The sequence below is a fragment of the Nycticebus coucang genome, chromosome 20 (assembly GCF_027406575.1).
Source record: "Nycticebus coucang isolate mNycCou1 chromosome 20, mNycCou1.pri, whole genome shotgun sequence".
In the NCBI taxonomy this organism is placed as follows: Eukaryota; Metazoa; Chordata; class Mammalia; order Primates; family Lorisidae; genus Nycticebus; species Nycticebus coucang.
In genome coordinates, this window is record NC_069799.1 from 31,532,937 (window position 1) to 31,554,128 (window position 21,192).

At 39.8% G+C, this 21,192-nt stretch overlaps 1 protein-coding gene and 1 pseudogene across 1 annotated transcript in view; both read right to left on the reverse strand.

The window, feature by feature from the left end:
• Positions 1-484: 484 nt before the first annotated feature.
• The window catches only part of LOC128572568 (zinc finger protein 724-like), a 35,505-nt gene continuing 14,797 nt past the window's right edge, over positions 485-21,192 (reverse strand). The window contains exon 5 of the mRNA XM_053572574.1: positions 485-4,812. Coding sequence (XP_053428549.1) covers positions 2,804-4,812 — 2,009 coding nt within the window. The 3' untranslated portion in view covers positions 485-2,803. The remainder of the gene's footprint in view (positions 4,813-21,192) is intronic.
• Positions 488-887, reverse strand: LOC128572959 (translocon-associated protein subunit gamma-like; annotated as a pseudogene).

A 21,192-nucleotide genomic window follows, 5' to 3' on the forward strand; every position in this document is an offset into this window, starting at 1 on the left:
TGTCCTTGGTTCTCTAAGTTGCCCTTTCACTAATATCAATTCACTTAATATCAACAATCTATTATATCAAAAAGAGCCAATAGAGCACTTGGGAGGCCGAGGCAGGTAGATTGCCTGAGCTCACCAGTTCAAAACCAGCCTAAGCCAGATGGAGACCTTGTCTCTAAAAATAGCCGAGAGTTGTGATGGGCACCTGTAGTCCCACCTACTTGGGAGGCTGAGGCAAGTGGATCACTTGAGCACAAGAGGTGGAGGCTGCTGTGAGCTAGACACCACAGCACTCTACTGAGGGCAACAAAGTGAGACTCTGTCTCCTAAAAAAAAAAAAAAGAGCCAATAAACAAACATTGAATTACATTCTGCTGGGTTTTTTAAACCTCCAAATTCCAGGCTATAAAAACTCTTGTGTGTCTCCCATCCTGACCACACTTCTACTTTTTCACAGGCCATCCCTAGACAGAAAGCCAGGGGGTGAGGCTAACCTAATCTACTTGGAGCCAGTAGACAGGAGAGTGATGAGTCCTGATGAAGCACTTAAGAACAAAAGGTAGTTCACTGTGGGGTTGAAGTTCTTCAGTATAAAGAAAGAAGCAACAATGACCAAGACCAGAAACAGTGTTATTATAAAAGATGGAAAATGTTGCAGCTTCATAGTTGACAACTTCATTCTTCTTCCACGAGATTCTTTCATCTTTTTCCTTCTGAGACACCTTTCTATTATCAGCTTCAGAAAGTTTTCTAGTCATTTTTTTGGAAACAATTTCCTTTCTCTTTTGTCCTACTTTATGCTTGAGAACAAATTTTACATTCTTGTATGCGAAGGCTACCAAATATGTGCTCACTAGGGTCATTGCACTATACAGAACAGCAGACTGAATAAAATCCATATGGCATATTCACTAATATAAGCAGATGGGGATGGCTGACAGGATGAATGCATTCCCAAAGAAGAGCATGGAAGACTTGGAGTAGAGGTTGCGGCTGAAATCCTGCAGCAAGCATTTGAATATCAAAGTGGGAGATGAAATGCATTGCGGAGAGGAAGAAGAAAAATGGAGAAGCAGCAGAGGTAGATAAAAAGCTGCATAACCTAGAAAGTGAAGACAGTGACAGAGCTGTGGAGGTCATCAGTAACATGCAGCAGGCAGAGTGAATTCCAAACGTCTATTGTTCCAGTAGCTTATCTTGGTGAAAACGTATATTTTCTTCTCAGACTTTGACACCAAAATGTCACATTTGGGAACCAGACGTCAGGTATGTGTTCCCTGCTTTTTGGTTCCAGGTGCCAAAGAATGGTTACTGGTACCAAGACAGTGGGACAAATGAGCAGAACAAGTAGGTACAAGTGTGCAAAATGTCAAAGTTTATTAATGGACAGCACGCTTCAGAGAAGGAATGTATCTACATTTTCAAGTGGAGAAGACCCTAGTTTACTTAGATGTTTCCCCTTAAAGCTGATTTTCCAATTCTATGTTAACTGGTGTGAGGATAAAATATTTATGATTTTTCCTGGAAAAGGGGAACACTTTCTGGAATGGAGAGTCCTCCCATTTCTATTCCTGTAATCAATGTCCATAAGTTGTCATTGTATTTGTAAGTTGTGATAGACCTGGTATAAACTGTACTATGTTTTTTTTTTTTTTGTAGAGACAGAGTCTCACTTTATGGCCCTCGGGGTAGAGTGCCGTGGCCTCACACAGCTCACAGCAACCTCCAACTCCTGGGCTTAAGCGATTCTCTTGCCTCAGCCTCCCGAGTAGCTGGGACTACAGGCGCCCGCCACAACGCCCGGCTATTTTTTGGTTGCAGTTTGGCCGGGGCCGGGTTTGAACCCGCCACCCTTGGTATATGGGGCCGGCACCTTACCGACTGAGCCACAGGCGCCGCCCTAAACTGTACTATGTTAAAGAAAATGTGTCACTTCAGCTTACTGTCCCCTTACTCGTGTACATGCTCCAAAGACCCCTTATTGTGGCCTCTCTACCTCTGAGACTCATTTTTGTAGAGCAAACATCTGTTGAGTTTTTGGAAGCCTTCTTGAAATGTCACCTTTTCTACCTTGGAAGTCCCCTCTGGTCAATATCTTCCTCTCACTATGGACAAAGGATCTTCTAGTATCACCTGACCCTGTCTCTTCTCAGCCCTACCTAACAGGATAAACACAACTTTAAGGCTTTGAGACATGATTGCCATTTGTAGAGTATTGCTTCCATATGAATTAAAAGTGGAAAGTGTGAAATATTTAAAATATTGTCACACTATTCACATATATAGAATTTCTCTATGAATTCTGTTATGTACTGAAATGTGTGAGTACTGGTTATAGGATTTGACACTTTCTTCACATTTCTAGGGGGTTTCTATTACAAATTTTTCATTTATAGAATGGTTTGAGCACAAGTTAAACATTTGTCAAGTTCTTCACATTTGTAGAGTTCCTCTTCAACTTGTATTCTATTGTGTACAGAAAACTGTGACTACTGGCACAAGGCTTTGTCACATCTTCACATTGTTATGAGTTTTCTCTGGTATGATTTCTGTTTTGGTTACTAAGGGCTGAAGACAGCCGACACCTTTGCCACATTATTCACATTTGTAAGATTACTCTCTAGTATGAATTTTCTTATGTGTAGTGAGGTTTGACCTCTGGTTCATGGCTTTATCACACTGTTCATACCTGTGGGATTTGTCTCCAGCATGAATTCAGATAGGCTTAGCAACTTACCAACACCAGGTAAAGGTACCTCCACATGCTTCATATTTGGAAGGTTTCTCTCTTGTGTGATTTACTTTAAACCTCGGTTTAAACGTCAGTTAAAGGGTTTGCCACACTGTATTTATAAGGTTTCTCTCCAGAATGAATTCTTTGATGTCTAGAAAGGTTTACATACTGATTAAAGGCTTTGCCACATTGTTGACATTTGTAGGGTTTCTCTCCAGAATGAATTCTTTGATGTCCAGAAAGGGTTGAGTATTGGTTAAAGGCTTTGCCACATTCTTGACACTTGTAGGGTTTCTCTCCAGAATGAATTCTTTGATGTACAGAAAGGGTTGAGTACCAGTTAAACGCTTTTCCACATTGTTGACATTTGTAGGGTTTCTCTCCAGAATGAATTCTTTGATGTCCAGAAAGGGATGAGTACTGGTTAAAGGCTTTGCCACATTCTTGACATTTGTAGGGTTTTTCTCCAGAATGAATTCTTTGATGTCCAAAAAGGGTGGAGTACCAGTTAAAGCCTTTGCCACATTCTTGACACTTGTAGGGTTTCTCTCCAGAATGAATTTTTTGATGTACAGAAAGGGTTGAGTACCGTTTAAAGGCTTTTCCACATTCTTGACATTTGTAGGGTTTCTCTCCAGAATGAATTATTTGATGTATAGAAAGTTGTGAGTTATGTTTAAAGGCTTTGCCACATTCTTGACATTTGTAGGGTTTCTCTCCAGAATGACTTATTTGATGTATAGAAAGTTGTGAGTTATGTTTAAAGGCTTTGCCACATTCTTGACATTTGTAGGGTTTCTCTCCAGAATGGATTCTTTGATGTCTAGAAAGGTGTGAGTTCCGGGTAAAGGCTTTGCCACATTCTTGACATTTGTAGGATTTCTCTCCAGAATGAATTCTCTGATGTAGAGTAAGGGTTGAACTACAATTAAAGGCTTTGCCACATTGTTGACATTTGTATGGTTTCTCTCCAGAATGAATTTTTTTATGTCTAGAAAGGTGTGAGTACTGGCTAAAGGCTTTGCCACATTCTTGACATTTGTAGGGTTTCTCTCCAGAATGAATTCTTTTATGTCTTGAAAGGTGTGAGACCCGGTTAAAGGCTTTGCCACATTCTTGACATTTGTGGGGTTTCTCTCCAGAATGAATTCTTTGATGTTCCGTAAGGGCTGTACTAAGGTTAAAGGCTTTGCCACATTGTTGACATTTGTATGGTTTCTCTCCAGAATGAATTCTTTGATGTCTAGAAAGGTGTGAGTACAAGCTAAAGGCTTTGCCACATTCTTGACATTTGTGGGGTTTCTCTCCAGAATGAATTCTTTGATGCCTAGAAAGGATTGAGTACTGGTTAAAGGCTTTGCCACATTGCTGACATTTATAAGGTTTCTCTCCAGAATGAATTCTTTGATGCCTAGAAAGAATTGAGTACTGGTTAAAGGCTTTGCCACATTCTTGACATTTGTAGGGTTTCTCTCCAGAATAAATTCTTTTATGTCCAGAAAGGTGTGAGTACTGGTTGGTAAGTTTTTCACAGTCTGTATCATTGTAGGGTTTTACTCCTATGTTAATACTCTTATGGTTATAATATTTTGATCTGTGGCTAAGACATTTGCCATAATTTTTACACTTGTAGAGTTTTTCTCCAGTATGAAGACTCTTAGGCTTAGACAGGCTTGAGAAAGATTTGAAGACTTTGCTACCTTCTTTACCTTTGTACTGTTTTTCTCCAATATGAATTTTCTTATGTTTAGTAATGTGTGAGTTTACGTTAGAGGCTTTCCCATACTTTTTACATTTAAAAGTTTTCTCTATTGTATATATTGTCTTATGTTTATTTAGGTTTGCCAATTGTCTGAAGACTTTCAAACATTTACTACATTGAAAGAGTTTGCCATTGGTAGCTGTCAAACATTGGTTAAGTGCACTGGAACATACTTTCTGCTGCTCACACTCAGACATACTTTCCCAGCGTTTTGTTAAGTTTAAATTCTCAGGGCCACAGCTTTGATATCTTCTCAGGATCATCTCTGGTAATAAAATATTTGTGCCCAGCTCTTGCAAATGGTCTTGGGTAGAATGATTAGATATAGCTGGAAGAAAGTAAAACAATAGCAATTTTAGCCACTGACTTTTTATCAGAATTGAGTAAATATACATTACACATGTTATCTGAAAAATCATGCCAACAACATTAGGAAGATGGCAGAATACATTACACCAGCACCAATTATCTTATATAAATGTTCCTTGAATACACTGCATTTTGGGAATTCTAAAAACCAGGTAAAAATTTGCAGTGTCCTAGGTGAGCAGAAGTTATAGAGTGAACACAGGGGCTGAGTATATCGGCTCTTGTTAGAAATCTTAGAACTCTGGAAGACTGAGGTGAATGGATCATTTGAGCACAGGTGTTTCAGATCAACTTGAGCAAGAGTAAGACCACAGGCCAGGCCCAGTGGCTCACACCTGTAATCCTAGCACTCTGGGATTACAAGTGGTTGCTTGAGCACTGGAGTTCAAGATCAGCCTGAGCAAGAGTGAGACCTCCATCGCTAAAAGTGGCCAGGCATTGTGGCAGGTACCTGTAGTCCCAGTTTCTTGGGAGGCTGAGGCAAGACAAGCACTTGAGCCCAAGAGTTTGAGGGTTTTGTGAGCTCTCACACCACAGCACTCTACCAAGGGTGAGAAAGGGAGACTCTGTCTCAAAGGAAAAAAAAAAAAAAAAGTGAGACCTCATTTCTACCCCAAATAGAAAAATTAGTCAGACATGGTGGCACATGCCTGTAGTCCAAGCAGTTCTTGAGACTGAGGCAAGAATATCTCTTCGGCCCAGAAGATGGAGGATGATGTAAGCTATGACAACACAGCACTCTACCCAGGGTGACAGAAACTCATTCCTGATAAGTAAACAAATAAATAAGTTTTTTTGTGTATATATATATTTATATAATATATGTATGGTAACAAGGAAAAAAGTGGTAAATGATAATAAAAAGTGCCAAATAGAATTGAAAGAGAAGTTTGTCATATTTACCCAACACAGACGTTACCGTATCTTAAGGCAGCATGGTGCATAACCAAATAAAATGATAAATTCCTGCTTTGTCCCCAAAAGAAAAATAGTGACACCAGTCTTATTCCTTCTTATTTCAGGGCCTTTCCAAAGAAAGGTTGGTGTCTCTCATGGACGAGGGTGCTGAAAAAAATAGTGCTATAGTTTATAAGACATATCAGAGGCACTGAAACTGAAGGTAAACTACTGTTACAGCAGAGAGACTCCAATACAACACACAAATTCAGGTCTACCAAGTGATAAGAAGCTGTTGAGAGGAAAAGTGGCAAAATGCTTCACCTAAAAAATAACTACACAATTCCACAGGCAAAACACTGTTAGAATGTAATGGTCCTGGCTTTCTTAGAACAATGTGTGTCAGAGTCTTGCAGAAAAAAGCCATATCACAAAATCTGTGAAAGGTGGCTTTTCTAATTCTTAAGTATCAGTGAAAGATTATAACATGTACAAAATATGAGGGTGATATAACACAAAGCAAAAAATAATCTGGAATCAACCACAAAAAATATAGATGTCTAAATTACCTGAAAACATTATCTGAATAATGCTAAATGGGTCAAATTGGAGTCATACAGACAACTAAGTAAAATCAGAAAAATGAAGATATCAAAAATAAATAAATAAATAAAAGGATAAATAGACAACATCTTCTGAAGTTGAAGAACACAATGAAAATGACTGAGAAATCTCAAATGTAAGAAAAAAGACATAGGGTGGTGCCTGTGGCTCAGCGGGTGGGGTGCCAGCCCCATGTACTGAGGGTGGCGGGTTCAGGCCTGGCCCCAAACAGCAACAACAACAAAAAAATGGCCCAGCGTTGTGGCGGGCGCTGTAGTCCCAGCTGCTGGGAGGCTGAGGCAAGAGAACTGCTTGGGCCCAGGAATTGGAGGTTGCTGTGAGCTTTGACGCCACGGCACTCTACCGAGGGCGATGGGATGAGATTCCGTCTCTACAAAAAAATAAAAAAGAAAAAGAAAATAGATATAAAATATCCTGAAGCTCTCCATAGTTTAGCTAGGAGAAACACAAAGGGTCCCACAAGAAGACAGATGACGATCAAGGATGTGAACATCACACATAAGAGAATCTTGAAAGCAACAAGAGAAAACAGATGTGTCAAATCTAAGCATGCTCCTATGAGATTTTTTTTTCTTTTTACTTTCTTTCTTTGTTTTTTTATTGCTAAATCATAGCTGTGTACATTAGTGCAATCGAGGGGTACAATGTGCTGGTTTCATATACAATCTGAAATATTCTCATCAAACTGTTCAATGTAGCCTTCATGGCATTTTCTTAGTTATTGTATGTAGTCATTTGTATTCTGCATTTAGTAAGTTTCACCTGTACCCATTCCAAAATGCACCATAAGTGTGGTCCCACCCATTACCCTCTCTACACCGTAACCTCCCCACTCCCTTCCCCTTCCTTGGCCCTTCCCGCATAGTCTTGTGCTATAGTTGAGTTATAGCCTTCATGTGAAAGCTATAATTTAGCTTCATAGTAGGGCTGAGTACATTGGATACTTTTTCTTCCATTCCTGAGATACTTTGCTAAGAAGAATATGTTCCAGCTCCATCCATGTAAACATGAAAGAGGTAAAGTCACCATCGTTCTTTAAGGCTGCATAATATTCCATGGTATACATGTACCACAATTTGCTAGTCCATTCGTGGGTCGATGGGCACTTGGGCTTCTTCCATGACTTAGCAATTATGAATTGGGCTGCAATAAACATTCTGGTACAGATGTCTTTGTTATATTGTGAGTTTTGGTCTTCTGGGTATAAACCTAGTAAAGGAATTATAGGATCGAATGGCAGGTCTATTTTTAGGTCTCTAAGTATTCTCCAAACGTCCTTCCAGAAGGAACGTATTAGTGTGCATTCCCACCAGCAGTGTAGAAGTATGCCCTTTTCTCCACATCCACGCCAACATCTCTGGTTTTGGGATTTTGTTATGTGGGCTACTTTTACTGGGATTAGGTGATATCTCAAAGTAGTTTTGATTTGCATTTCTCTGGATGATTAAGGATGATAAGCTTTTTTTCATGTGTTTGTAGATTGTGTGTCTGTCTTCTTTAGAGAAGTTTCTCTTCAAGTCCCTGAGATGGGATCACGTGTTCTTTTCTTGCTAATACGTTTGAGTTCTCTGTGGATTCTGGTTATTAGACCTTTATTGGAGGTATAACCTGCAAATATTTTCTTCCATTCTGAGGGCTGTCTTCTTGCTTTACTTACTATGTTCTTGGCTGTGCAGAAGCTTTTTAGTTTGATCAGGTCCCAGTAGTGCATTTTTTATACTGCTTCAATTGCCTGAGGAGCCCTCCTCATAAAATATTCACCCAGGCCGATTCCCTCAAGAGTTTTCCCTGCACTTTCTTCAAGTATTTTTATAGTTTCATGTCTGAAGTTTAAATCTTTTATCCAGTGAGAGTCTATGTTAGTTAATGGTGAAAGGTGTGGATCTAGTTTCAATCTTCTACAGGTTGCCAGCCAGTTTACCCAGCACCATTTGTTAAATAGGGAATCCTTTCCCCACTGAATGTTTTTAATTGGCTTGTCAAAGATCCAATAATGGAAAGTAGCTGGATTCATCTTTGGTTCTCTATTCTGTTCCAGACATCTACTTCTCTGTTTTTGTGCCAGTACCATGCTGTTTTGATCACCATCAATTTATAGCACAGTCTCAGGTCTGGTAGCGTGATTCTTCCTGCTTTGTTTTCATTGCTGTGTAATGTTTTGGCTATTCGAGGTTTTTTTCAAATTCCATATAAAATGAAGCATTATTTTTTCAAGATCTTTAAAATATGACAATGGAGCTTTCATAGGAATTGCGTTAAAATTATATATTGCTTTGGGTAGTATAGACATTTTAACAACGTTGATTCTTCCCAGCCATGAGCATAGTAAGTTTTTCCATTTGTTAACATCTTCAGCTATTTCTTTTCTTACAGTTTCACAGTTCTTTTTGTAGAGAGCTTTCACGTCCTTTGTTAGGTATACTCCCAAATATTTCATCTTCTTTGGCATTACTGTGAAAGGAATAGAGTCCTTGACTGGTTTTTTGGCTTAGTTATTGTTGGTATATACAAAGGTTACAGATTTATGGGTATTGATTTTGTGGCCTGAGACACTGCTGTATTCCTTGATCACTTCTAAAAGTTTTGTAGTAGAGTCCCTAGTGTTTTCCAGATATATGATCATATCATCTGTGAAGAGTGAAAGTTTGATCTCTTCTGACCCTATGTGGATACCCTTGATCACCTTTTCTTCCCTAATTGCAATGGCTAAAACTTCCATTACAATGTTAAAGAACAATGGAGACAATGGGCAACCTCGCCTGGTTCCTGACCTAAGAGGAAATGATTTCAATTTAACTCCATTCAGTACGATATTGGCTGTGGGTTTGCTGTAGATGGCCTCTATCAGTTTAAGAAATGTCCCTTCTATGCCAATTTTCTTAAGTGTTCTGATCATGAAGGGATGCTGGATATTATCAAAAGCTTTTTCTGCATCAATTGAAAGAATCATATGATCCTTATTTTTTAGTTTATTTATGTGCTGAATTACATTTATAGATTTACGTATATTGAACCAGCCTTGAGACCCTGGGATAAGTACCACTTGGTCATGGTGTATAATTTTTTTGATGTGTTGTTGGATTCTGTTTGTTAGGATCTTATTGAGTATTTTAGCATCAATATTCATTAGTGATATTGGTCTATAATTTTCTTTTCTTGTTGGGTCTTTCCCCGGTTTGGGGATCAAGGTGATGTTTGCTTCATAGAATGTGTTGGGTAATATTCCTTTTTTCCCTATATTTTGGAAGAGGTTTAGTAATGTAGGTACCAGTTCTTCTTTAAAGGTTGGGTAGAATGGTGACGTAAAGCTATCTGGTCCTGGGCTTTTCTTTTTAGGGAGATTTTGTATAGTTGATGCTATTTCAGAACTTGATATAGGCCTGTTGAACATTTCCACCTCATTCTGGCTAAGTCTTGGTAGGTGGCGTACTTCTAGGTATTGGTTGATTTCTTTCAGATTTTCATATTTCTGAGATTAGAGTTTCCTGTAGTATTTGTTAAGGATTTTTTGAATTTCTGAGGGGTATGTTGTTATTTCATCGTTATCATTTCTGATTGATGAAATTAGAGAGTTTACTCTTTTTTTCCTGGTTAGGTTGGCCAAAGGTTTATCTATTTTATTGATCTTTGCAGAAAACCAACTTTTTGATTTGTTGATCTGTTGTACAATTCTTTTGTTTTCAATTTCATTTAATTCTTCTCTATTTTTGGTTATTTCTTTTCTGCTGCTGGGTTTGGGGTTGGAGTGTTCTTCCTTCTCCAGTTGCTTAATATGTCCCATTAAGTTATTAACTTCCTCTCTTTCCATTTTCTTGAGGAAGGCTTGCAGTGCTATAAATTTCCCTCTTAGAACTGCCTTTGCAGTATCCCAGAAGTTCTGGTAATTCATGTCTTCATGTCATTTTGTTCCAAAAATTTGGTGATTTCCTTCTTAATCTCGTCTATAACCCATCTATCCTTCAGCATAAGGTTGTTTACCTTCCATGTTTTTGTATGGGTATGCAGGTTTCTGTTGTTATTGAGTTCAACTTTTATTCCATAAGAAGATACAAGGAATAATTTCTATTTTTTTAAAATTTGCTGAGGTTACATTTGTGGCCTAGGATGTGGTCGATTTTGGAATATGTTTCGTGAGCTGATGAGAAGAATGTGTATTGAGTTTTGTTGGGTGTTGAATGGTTAAGTATAAATTTAAAATTTCTTTGCTTAGCTTCTTTTTGGAGGATCTATCCAGCACTGCTAAAGGGGTCTTAAAATCTCTAACTACTATGGAACTGGAGGAAATCAAGTTGCTCATGTCTGTTAGACTTTCTCTTATAAATTGAGGTGCGTTGTGGTTGGGTGCATAAATAATAATTGAGATCTCATCATATTGAGTATTACCTTAACAAATATGAAGTGTCCATCCTTATCATTCCTTATTTCAGTTGATTTAAAGCCTATTGTGTCTGTGAATATGATTCCGACACCTCCTTTTTTCTGCTTTCCATTTGCCTGGAATATAGATGACCATCCCTTCACCTCAAGTCTATATTTATCTTTTAACGTCAGATGCAATTCTTGTAAGCAGCAGATATCTGGCTTAAGTTTTTGTAACCAGTCAGCCAACCTGTGCCTCTTTAGAGGACAATTTAAGCCATTCACATTAATTGAGAATATCGATAAGCCTTTCGAGAGTCCGGTGGACATTTTTAATCCTTTTGCGACTGTGGAAGTTGAAATTTGATCAAAATATTCTGGGTGGGTTTACTTTTGTGGTGGAGGATTACGCTGGTCTTTATGGATAGGTCTGAGAATATTGTGGAGAGCTGGTTAAGTTTATGGCAAATTTCTTCAACATGTGAATGTCCCTGAAGTATTTAATTTCTCCGTCATAAATGAAATTCAGTTTAGCTGGGTACACGATCATGGGTTGAAAGTTACCCTGTTTTCCCAAAAATAAGGCAGTGACTTATATTAATTTTTGCTCCCAAGGATGTGCTAGGTCTCATTTTCAGGGGATATCTTATTTTTCCATGAAGAAGAATATGGTACACATTTATTGTTGGCCATGACCCATCCGCTCTGTTCCTCCTGTTCTTCTACATGCATCTGCGAAAGTCTCCTCCTCTCTCCCACCCCGTGCTCACCGCTCACTCTGACTTCCGCTCCGCCTCCACACAGCAGTGACGTCAGGACTCTGTGTAACATCACTGGCTGCTAGACGCCAGTCAGGGAGGCACTAGAAACCAGTTTACAATAAATTAATTTTCATTCCGAGACAGAGCCTGGGGCGGCTTATTTTTAGGGGGATGCCTTATATTTCACCCAGAAGGAAACCTGTAAGTAGGTCTTATTTTCAGAGGACGTTTTATTTTCGGGGAAACACGGTATTTTGTTTTAGGAGATTAAAAGTCAATGACCATCTTCTAGCTTGAAAGGTTTCAGCAGAGAGATCTGCAGTTATTCTAATATTCTTCCTCTTGTAGGTTATGGTTTTCTTACGTCTGGCTGCTTTCAGAACTTTCTCCTTTATATTAACTTTAGTGAAATTGATTATGATGTGTCTGGGGGATGTTTTATTTGGGTTGAGTCATGCTGGAGTTCTGAAACTGTCTGCTATCTGAATTTCAGAATCTTCTGGCATGTCTAAAAAGTTCTCCTTCATAATCTCATGTAGAAGAGACTCTGTGCCTTGTGAAGCCACATCATCGCTTTTGGAGATACTTATAAGACGAATATTGATTTTCTTCTAATTATCCCAGAGCTCTCTGAGAGAGTGATCTGTTTTTGCCCTCCATTTCTTTTCCTCTTTGAGAGTTTGGGAGCGTTCAAAAGCTTTGTCTTCAATGTCAGAAATCCTTTCTTCTGCTTGCTCCATTCTGTTACTGAGGGATTCTACTGTGTTTCTCAGATCTTTGAGGGCTGCAACTTCTTGTCTCAATGTGTCAAAATCTTGGGTTATTTGTTCTTTGAATTTGTTGAATTCTTGAGATATCTTTTGGGTTACTGCTTGGAATTCTAATTCGATCTTATTTGCTATCCAGATTCTGAATTCGATTTCTGACATCTCAGCTATTTGTTTGTGCATGGGATCCTGTGCTGTGTCTGCCTCATTTATACTTGGGGGAGTTGATCTACTCTGATTATTCATATTTCCAGAGTTTTTCTGTTGATTTCGCCTTATGATTGTTTTTCACCATTACCTCTGGCCGTCTTAGAGCTGGGGAGGTGTCTCTCCAAGATTAGACCCCAGCAGGATCACTCTGTTGTTGCTGGATCTTTGTAGTGAGTGACCCTGTGTAGTTCCTCTGGGGTTGTCCCAGCTAGGAAGTTCTGGTTGTGGAAGCAGCTCTGGAGTGTGACACACCCGGATGCAGCAACAGGCCGGGAGGTGTTGTATACAGTTCTGGGAGTGCCTGGCGCCCAGTGACTTTGGCACAGAGAGCCCAAGGCTCCAGCAGTCTCTGACCAAGAGAAGGGCTCTGCGCAGAGGCAGGGAGGGCTCCAGACGGCATGCGGCTACCAGTGCACCTGGTCAGATGAGTGGGCCAGTGTGGAGGTAGGGAGGGTAGAGGAGGGAGGATGTGGGGTTGTACACCTCCCACAGTTCCTGGTCAGGGCATGAGGAGGCCCGGCGGGCGGGGGTCGTGGGTTGGGGGTTGTGGCACAGCTCTTATGGAGTTCTGGGCAGTGCCAAGCCCAGGAGTTTGAGGTTGCTATGAGCTGTGATGCCAGGGCACTTGGAGCCCTGGAGCACTTGGGCACTTGGAGCCCGAGGCTCCAAGTGTGCCAAAACCGGTCTCACTCTGTCCCTGAGGGTTAAGGTTGTAAGGTAGCTCAGTCCCCGCCTTTAGGCTGCTCAGTCACTAGGTTACTACTTCCCGCTCAATCCTTGCTCTGCGACCCTGAGGGTGGAGCTTGCTGGGGCAGTTCTCTTACAATGGCTCCCTGCGGCCCACAGCTGAATACTATTAGCTTTGTCTGGCTCAGCGGTTCAGTCTGGGGTCCTAGACAATGCCTAAAGTTTTCTGCACTCCTGCTCAAGCTCTCCCCAAGGCAGTTCAACTGAGTGCCAAGTTCAAAAACACCGAAACAGTTCACAGGTAAGGCCTTTCTGGTTTGCAGTCTCACTGCTGCTTGTACTTACAGTTGCTGGTGGGATTAGGCTAATTGAACACATGCAACCACTTGTCAGTTTTCCACTGTTTTTGTCCTCCTCTTTGGGTCCAGAAGTCCCTTGCTGACTCCCTGTATCCTCAAAGGGATGATTATAGGCAGATCCCACTAGCCAGAGATGCCTGGAGTCTTGTCTGCCCAGACTCACCGTGCCCAGTTGCAGGGAAGCTGTTACTCGGGCGCCATCTTGCTCTACCTCCGCTACTATGAGACTACTAGTGGATTTATCAACACAAACCTTCCACATCAAAAATGAGGTGGTGACATAATCAAAGAGCTGAAAGAATAAAATCTTCAAGGCACATGTATGATACCCAGCAAAAATGCCCTTCTAATGAAGAAAAAATAAATATCTACCAAGATAAATAGATGCTGAAAGCTGACACACAAGAAATGTGAAACTGAAAATGAAATGATGCTATATAACAATACTAAATTATGTAAAAATAAATAATTCTGGAAAAAATAACTATATATATGTGAAATTCCATATTATTATTATGGTGCACAGAACACTTTTAATCATGCTTGAGAGTTCAAAGATAGAAAGCACTAAACCTCTGCTAATGGGTCTACATGTACAATATAATAAGATGTAATTGCTAACGTCAAGAACAAAATTAAGTACAGAATTAAAAAGAACTTTTAAGAATAAAAACTAATAACTGTTGTTACCAGTTTAAAATATATTTTAAAAATGTGTAATTATGGGAGGTCCCTGTGGTTCAGTGGGTAGGGCGCTGGCCCCATATACTGAGGGTGGTGGGTTCAATCCTGGCCCCGGCCAAACTACAACAAAAAAACTACAGCAAAAAAATAGCCAGGCATTGGGCAGCGCCTGTGGCTCAGTGGGTAGAGGGCTGGCCCCACATAGCAAGGGTGATGCGTTTAAACCTAGTCCTGGCCAAACTGCAACAAAAAAATAGCCGGGCATTGTAGCAGGTTCCCGTAGTCCCAGCTATTTGGGAAGCTGAGGCAAGAGAATCACCTAAGCTGAGGAGGTTGCTGTGAGCTGTGTGATGCTATGGCACTCTACCAAGGGCAATAAAGTAAGACTCTGTCTCTACATAAAAAAAAAGGTCAGGCATTGTGGCGGGCGCCTGTAGTCCCAGCTACTTGGGAGGATGAGGCAAGAGAATCGCCTAAGCCCAGGAGTCGGAGATTGCTGTGAGCTGTGTGATGCCATGGCACTCTACCGAGGGCAACAGAGTGAGAATCTGTCTCTACAAAAAAAAAAAAAAAAAGTAATTGCCAAGGTAACAGGTAATTACAATAAAAATACCTATAATCACACACTCAAATAATAAAAGAAGCAAAGCGTGTTACTACACAAATTGATGAGACACAAATGAAGATAGAAGAGGGAAAACAGATGCAAGAATCAAAGAAAACAGCTAATAAGTTGTCAGTTGTCAACAGTAAGTCCTTTTCTTCCAAAAATTATGTAAATATTGATGGACTAAACTTCAGGATCAAATGACAGACACTAAATAAAGATAGGGATTTAAGGGTGGCGCCTGTGGCTCAGTCGGTAGGGTGCCAGCCCCATATGCCGAGGGTGGCGGGTTCAAGCCCGGCCCCAGCCAAACTGCAACCAAAAAATAGCCGGGCGTTGTGGCGGGCGCCTGTAGTCCCAGCTGCTCGGGAGGCTGAGGCAAGAGAATTGCTTAAGCCCGGGAGTTGGAGGTTGCTGTGAGCTGTGTGAGGCCACCGCACTTTACAGAGGGCATAAAGTGAGACTCTGTCTCTACAAAAAAAAAAAAAAAAAAGATAGGGATTTAAAAAATAAAAAATCAAGATCCAACTATATATTATCTAAATTATATTCATTTACACGTAATGACAAAAATGGAATAAAAAATTGCAGGACTGAAAGATATTTAATTCAAATATTAATCAAATGAGAGCAAGGAAGATTATAATAAGGAGATATGTATATGTGTATATGTGTGTGTGTGTGTGTGTGTGTGTGTGTGTGTGTAAACGTGTTGAAACAGAGTCTCACCCTGTTGCCCAGGCTAGAGTACTGTGGCATCAGGCTAGTTCACAGCAATTTGAAACTCCTGGGTTTAAGCAATCCACCAGAATCAGCCTCTGAGAGTAGCTGAGACTACAGGTGCCCGCAAATGACATTCATCTTCTATTTTTATTTTTTGTTTTAACTTTTTTTTTCTTTTTTTGAGACAGAGTCTATGTTGCCCTCAGTAGAGCGCTGTGGCATCACAGCTCATAGCAACCTCAAACTCTTGGGTTTAAGCGATTCTTTTGCCTCAGCCTCCCAAGTAGCTGGGACTACAGGTGCCCGCCACAATGCCCAGCTATTTTTTGGTTGTAGTTGTCATTGTTGTTTGGGAGGCCCGGGATGGGTTTGAACCCGCCAGCTGTGGTACATGTGGCTGGCACCCTAGCCGCTGAGCTATAGGCGCAGAGCCTATCTTCTATTTTTAGTAGAGACAGGGTGTTGCTCTTACTTGGGCTGGTCTCCAACTCCTGAACTCAAGACATCTCAGCCTCCGAGATTGCTAGCATTATAGATATATGCCCCTATCCCCAGACACGACACAATATATTTTGAGACAAAACCTGTCTTGTTCATAAAAAAAATACTTCAAGTCAAAATTGGCACAAAAGGTAAAGAATATTAAATAATAACATAAGGCTTTGTCTGTTAAAAACCTATAATTTATTTTTATTTTTTTGCATATACATTAAATACATAATGAAACGAAATGTAGGACAGATACATAACCCTCACGTACATGGTCAAATAAAGAGCTATTCACACACATATTTATTGTAGCATTACTCAAATAATTCATTAGGTGAAAGAAATCCACCTCAAAGAATGCCTCAAAGAATAAATGATGAAGTATAATTTAGGATATATAAATATGAGTGTTACTCAGCTTCTAAAAATCAGAAAATCTTCTAGTATCTCTGATAAAAATTAATTTTTTTAGAAGAAAATCTTCTAATATCTCTGATAAATGTTTAAAGATAAATCTGAGCATAATGGTAAATGAAATAATACAGATTCTCCCCAAACCAGATGCATTTGAATCCAATTATATAAAATAATGAAAGTAAGACCTGTCATGGTGGCTCACGTATGATATCCTAGCACTCTAGGAGTCTGACTTGGATGGATTGCATGAGCTCAGGAATTCAAGACCAGCCTGAGCAAGAGTGAGAGATCCTGTCTCTAAAAATTGCCAGGTGTTGAGGCAGGCACCTGTAGTCCCAGCTACTTGGAAGGCTGAGACAAGAGACTTGCTTGAGCCCAAGAAACTAAAGTTGCTGTGAGCTATGATGCTACCGCACTCTACCAAGGGCGACAAAGTGAGACTCTATCAAAAACAAACCAAAAAAAAAGCCAAGAGGTATAAGCAACACAGATGTTAAAATAGGTGGCATGTACAGACACTGTAGTATTATCCAGATTAAAACAGAACATCTTGCCTCATCCAAGGATAAGGACAAACCTTAAGACTATCCTGTTAATTCAAATAAGAACAATGTGACAGTATACATGGTTACACTACATATGGATCTTAAACAGTGAAACTCACAGAAACACAAAGAAAAACAGTTTGTCAAGGACTAGACAGAGGGTAAAATGAGCACAGGTTATGGAAAAGGTATTGAGCTTTACTTTTCCAAGACGTAAAAATTACAGCGTTCTTGTAGCATAACAACACTACAGAAACACACTTAAAGAGATTGAAGGTGGTAAATTTTGTTTTTGCCATAATCATTTTTTTTGTTTTTTTGAGCCAGAGTCTCACTATGTTGCCCTCAGTAGAGTGCCATGGAGTCACAGCTCACAGCAACCTCAAACTCTTGGGCTTAAGTGATTCTCTTGCCTCAGTCTCCCAACAAAATTAAAATTTTAATGGGATAACTAAAATAGATACAAAGTTTCTCAAATATTACCTGAAAATTATAAAAGGTTTTTCCTCTCCAAAAGAGAATATAGATACATCAATAAACACATGCCAAGCTTAAGATCATTTCCATGACTATTAACATAGACAGGACAAAACAATCACTGAAAATCATCCAGGAAAAATAATATGTAAGATAAGCTATAAACAAACTTTGGGTAATATTTATAGAAAAAACATAGCGCTGTCATTAGTAGTAGCCAGACAGCTGATTCATTTTTTATTGAGCCACATATTAAAGTATATATAACAGTTGAAATTTCATCTAAAATTGTAATATACTGGTGAAACATAATACAAAATAAACTGAAGTTTAAAAACCTACCCTGATAAGATACACACTAACATGGAATTGCAAAGCAAGAATAAAAATATTAGACATAAAATTCTGTGTACAACATTGCTATACCATTTTTAAAAATTTCTAGGTCACCTGGGGTGGCTTACACCTGTAATTCTATGAATTTCAGAGGCTGACATGGGAGGACTGCTTGAGCTCAGAAGTTTGACACCAGCCTAAGCAACAGTGAAACCCCATCTCTACTAATAGAAGAAAAGTACATCAAGGAGGTGTGGTGGGCACCTGTAGTTCCAGATATTTGGAAAGCTGAGGCAGGAGGATCACTTGAACCCAGGTGTTGTAAGTAGTCTGAAGCTAGGATGATGCTACAGCTTTCTAGCCCAGGCAAGACAGTGAGACTCCAAACCTTCTCTTTTCTAGATAACTACAACGTTCCACTGTGACTGTGCACTGATACAAAGCAGATATTTTTCTTAATATTGGTTAACATTCTATTGAATGAGCACAGGGATACTGAATATTTTATGTAGCATACAGTAATAACATTTCATGGAAAATGTATAATTAATTAATGTGAGGTACTTATCAGAAAATGTTAATGAATGAACACTTAAAAACATTAAGATATGGCTCAGCACCCGAAGCACAATTGTTAAAGTGCCAGCCACATAAACTGGTTTGAACCCAGTCCGGGCTTGCTAACCAACAATGACAACTGTAACACACACACACACACACACACAAATAGCCAGGTATTGTAGTGCCTGTAGTCCCAGCTTTTTGGGAGGCTGAGGCAAGAGAATCACTTAATGGCTCAGCGGCTCAAGTGGCTAAGGCACCAGCCACATACACCTGAGCTGGCAGGTTTGAATACACCCTGGGCCCGCCAAACAAAGATAATGGCTGTAACCAAAAAATAGCCCGGTGCTATGGTGGGCGCCTGTAGTCCCAGCTACTTTGGAGGCAGAGGCAGGAGAATTGCTTGAGCCCAGGAGTTGGAGGTTGCTGTGAGCTGTGACACCACAGCACTCTACTGAGGGTGACAAAGCGAGACTCTGTCTCAATTAAAAAAAAAAGATAATTTTTATTGGCATTAAACAAATTGCTATTTTAACAAAAACTGAAGTTTTTTTTTTTTTTGAGACAGAGTCCCACTGTGTCGTACTCAGTAGAGTGATGTGGTGTCACAGCTCACAGGAACCTCAAACGCTTGGGCTTAAGCAATTCTCTTGCCTCAGCCTCCCAAGTAGCTAGGACTGCAGGTGCACGCCACAACGCCAGGCTATTTTATTGGTGAAGTTGTTTAGCTGGCCCAGGCCGGGTTTGAACCTACCACCCTTGGTGTATGTGGCTGGAGCCGTAACCACTGTGCTACAGGCACTGAGCCAAAACTGACATTTAATTCACCATTTCCAAGCAATCAAAAGCCTTACATTTATGAATAAAATAAAAATATGAACTCTGTAAAATACAGTAAGTCATGATATGTAAAATAAGCATTTAGGAAAAATTAAAATATAATTTCCATATAGGGTGAGGAAACTGATGGTAATTCTGCTGATCTCTTTTTGCCCAAAGTAAACTAGAATTTTCAAGTGAACCTTTCAATAAATATGGAACGCTTACTCATTATCCAAATTACTTGCTACATAAGTTCAAATTCTTTTTTTTTTTTTTTGTAGAGACAGAGTCTTGCTTTATCGCCCTTGGTAGAGTGCCGTGGCATCACACTGCTCACAGCAACCTCCAACTCCTGGGCTTAGGCAATTCTCTTGCCTCAGCCTCCAGAGTAGCTGGGACTACAGGTGCCTGCCACAACACCTGGCTATTTTTTTTGTTGCAGTTTGGCCGGGGCTGGACTTGAACCCGCCACCCTCGATATATGGGGCTGGTGCTCTACCCACTGAGCCATAGGTGCTGCCCATAAGTTGAAATTCTGATAGATAGTTCTGAATATTTATATCTGAAATTACAGAAAATTTAATACAGAATAAAATGGAATGCAAAAACATATATATAGAGAGAGAGTAAAATCAGCAAGATGGCAGAATAGAAGACCCATGTTCATGAATTCCTCCTGTAGTAACAAAAATTTGGGAGCCGTCTATGGGGAAAAATGCTTTAATGACATCCCAGCACAGTGACTTACACATGTCATCTCTACTTAAGAGGCTGAGGTGAGAGGATCACTTCAGTCCAGCAGTCTGACACCAGCCTAGGCAATATAGTGAGATGTAATCTCACAAAAAGTGATTTCATGAGAGCTTTAGGATCCAGGAAGGAGGTTGTGAAATCCTCCTACTTCCCTCAAGGAGGATCCTTTAGAAAAGGCAGACCCTCATTTACTTGGTAAACTAGAAGACCCCTGGTCTTAGTTCCTGAATGGAAAACGGCCTGCTCAACTTTGTCCCATGAGAGTTCTGAAGTGACCATGTGGGCCTCTTCAACTTCTCCCAGCCATGATCTGGGAGTGGTCCTAACCATCCAGAGATCTGGAGGAAGATGCACACTCATGACCATGGAGACAGGCCTGTAGATCTTTGTACTTTGTGTGTGTATGTGTTTATATAACTATTTGTGCAAATATATACATATATACACACAGTAGAACCTCCATAGTTGGCCATCTCCCTACATTGACCACCTCAAGTTGACGTGATACTCATAGACCAGACATGCACCACATGTGTGTATTGGTACAGCAGGCCTAGTTCCTTATGCTAATCACCTCTGTATGTTGACGAGTTTTTTATAGACCCTTGAGTGGTTAACTTACAGAGGTTCTGCTGCATATGTGTGTGTTATGTATGAGTAACTCAGCCTTGATAAGCATACTGTAAACCAGAAAGAATTATAAAATAAGAGTTATTTTGTAACAACAGAGACATTAATATATCCTCAGGAATATTCTAACTTCATCAATGATATATAGTCCATTTAAGAAATGTAGCTGCTGGGTGTAGGGGCTCACACCTCTAATTCTATTACTCAGGAAGGCCAAGGCAGGTAAACTGCTTGAACTCTGGAGTTCAAGACCAGTCTGAGCAAGGGGGAGACACCAACTCTACTAAAAATTTCAAAACTAGTCAATTGTAGTGGAAGGTGCCTATATTCACAGTTACTTGGGAGGCTGAGGCAAGAGGATCTCTTGAGCCCAAGAGTTTAAGGTTCTAGTGAGCTATAATGCGACAGCACATGACTCTGTCTCAAAAAAGCAAAACAAAACAAAAGGAACTATAGGGAGTAGATATTTTAACTATATTAAGATTGACAAATTTGTATATAGTATAGAGAAATTAAATTATTTGCCATAGTCCATATAAAAACACAATTTTGAAGTTAAATAACGTTAGATTTTCTTACATTGGGGGAGATTCTTAGTGTTCTGATAAAATTACTGACTATAATGTTTTCA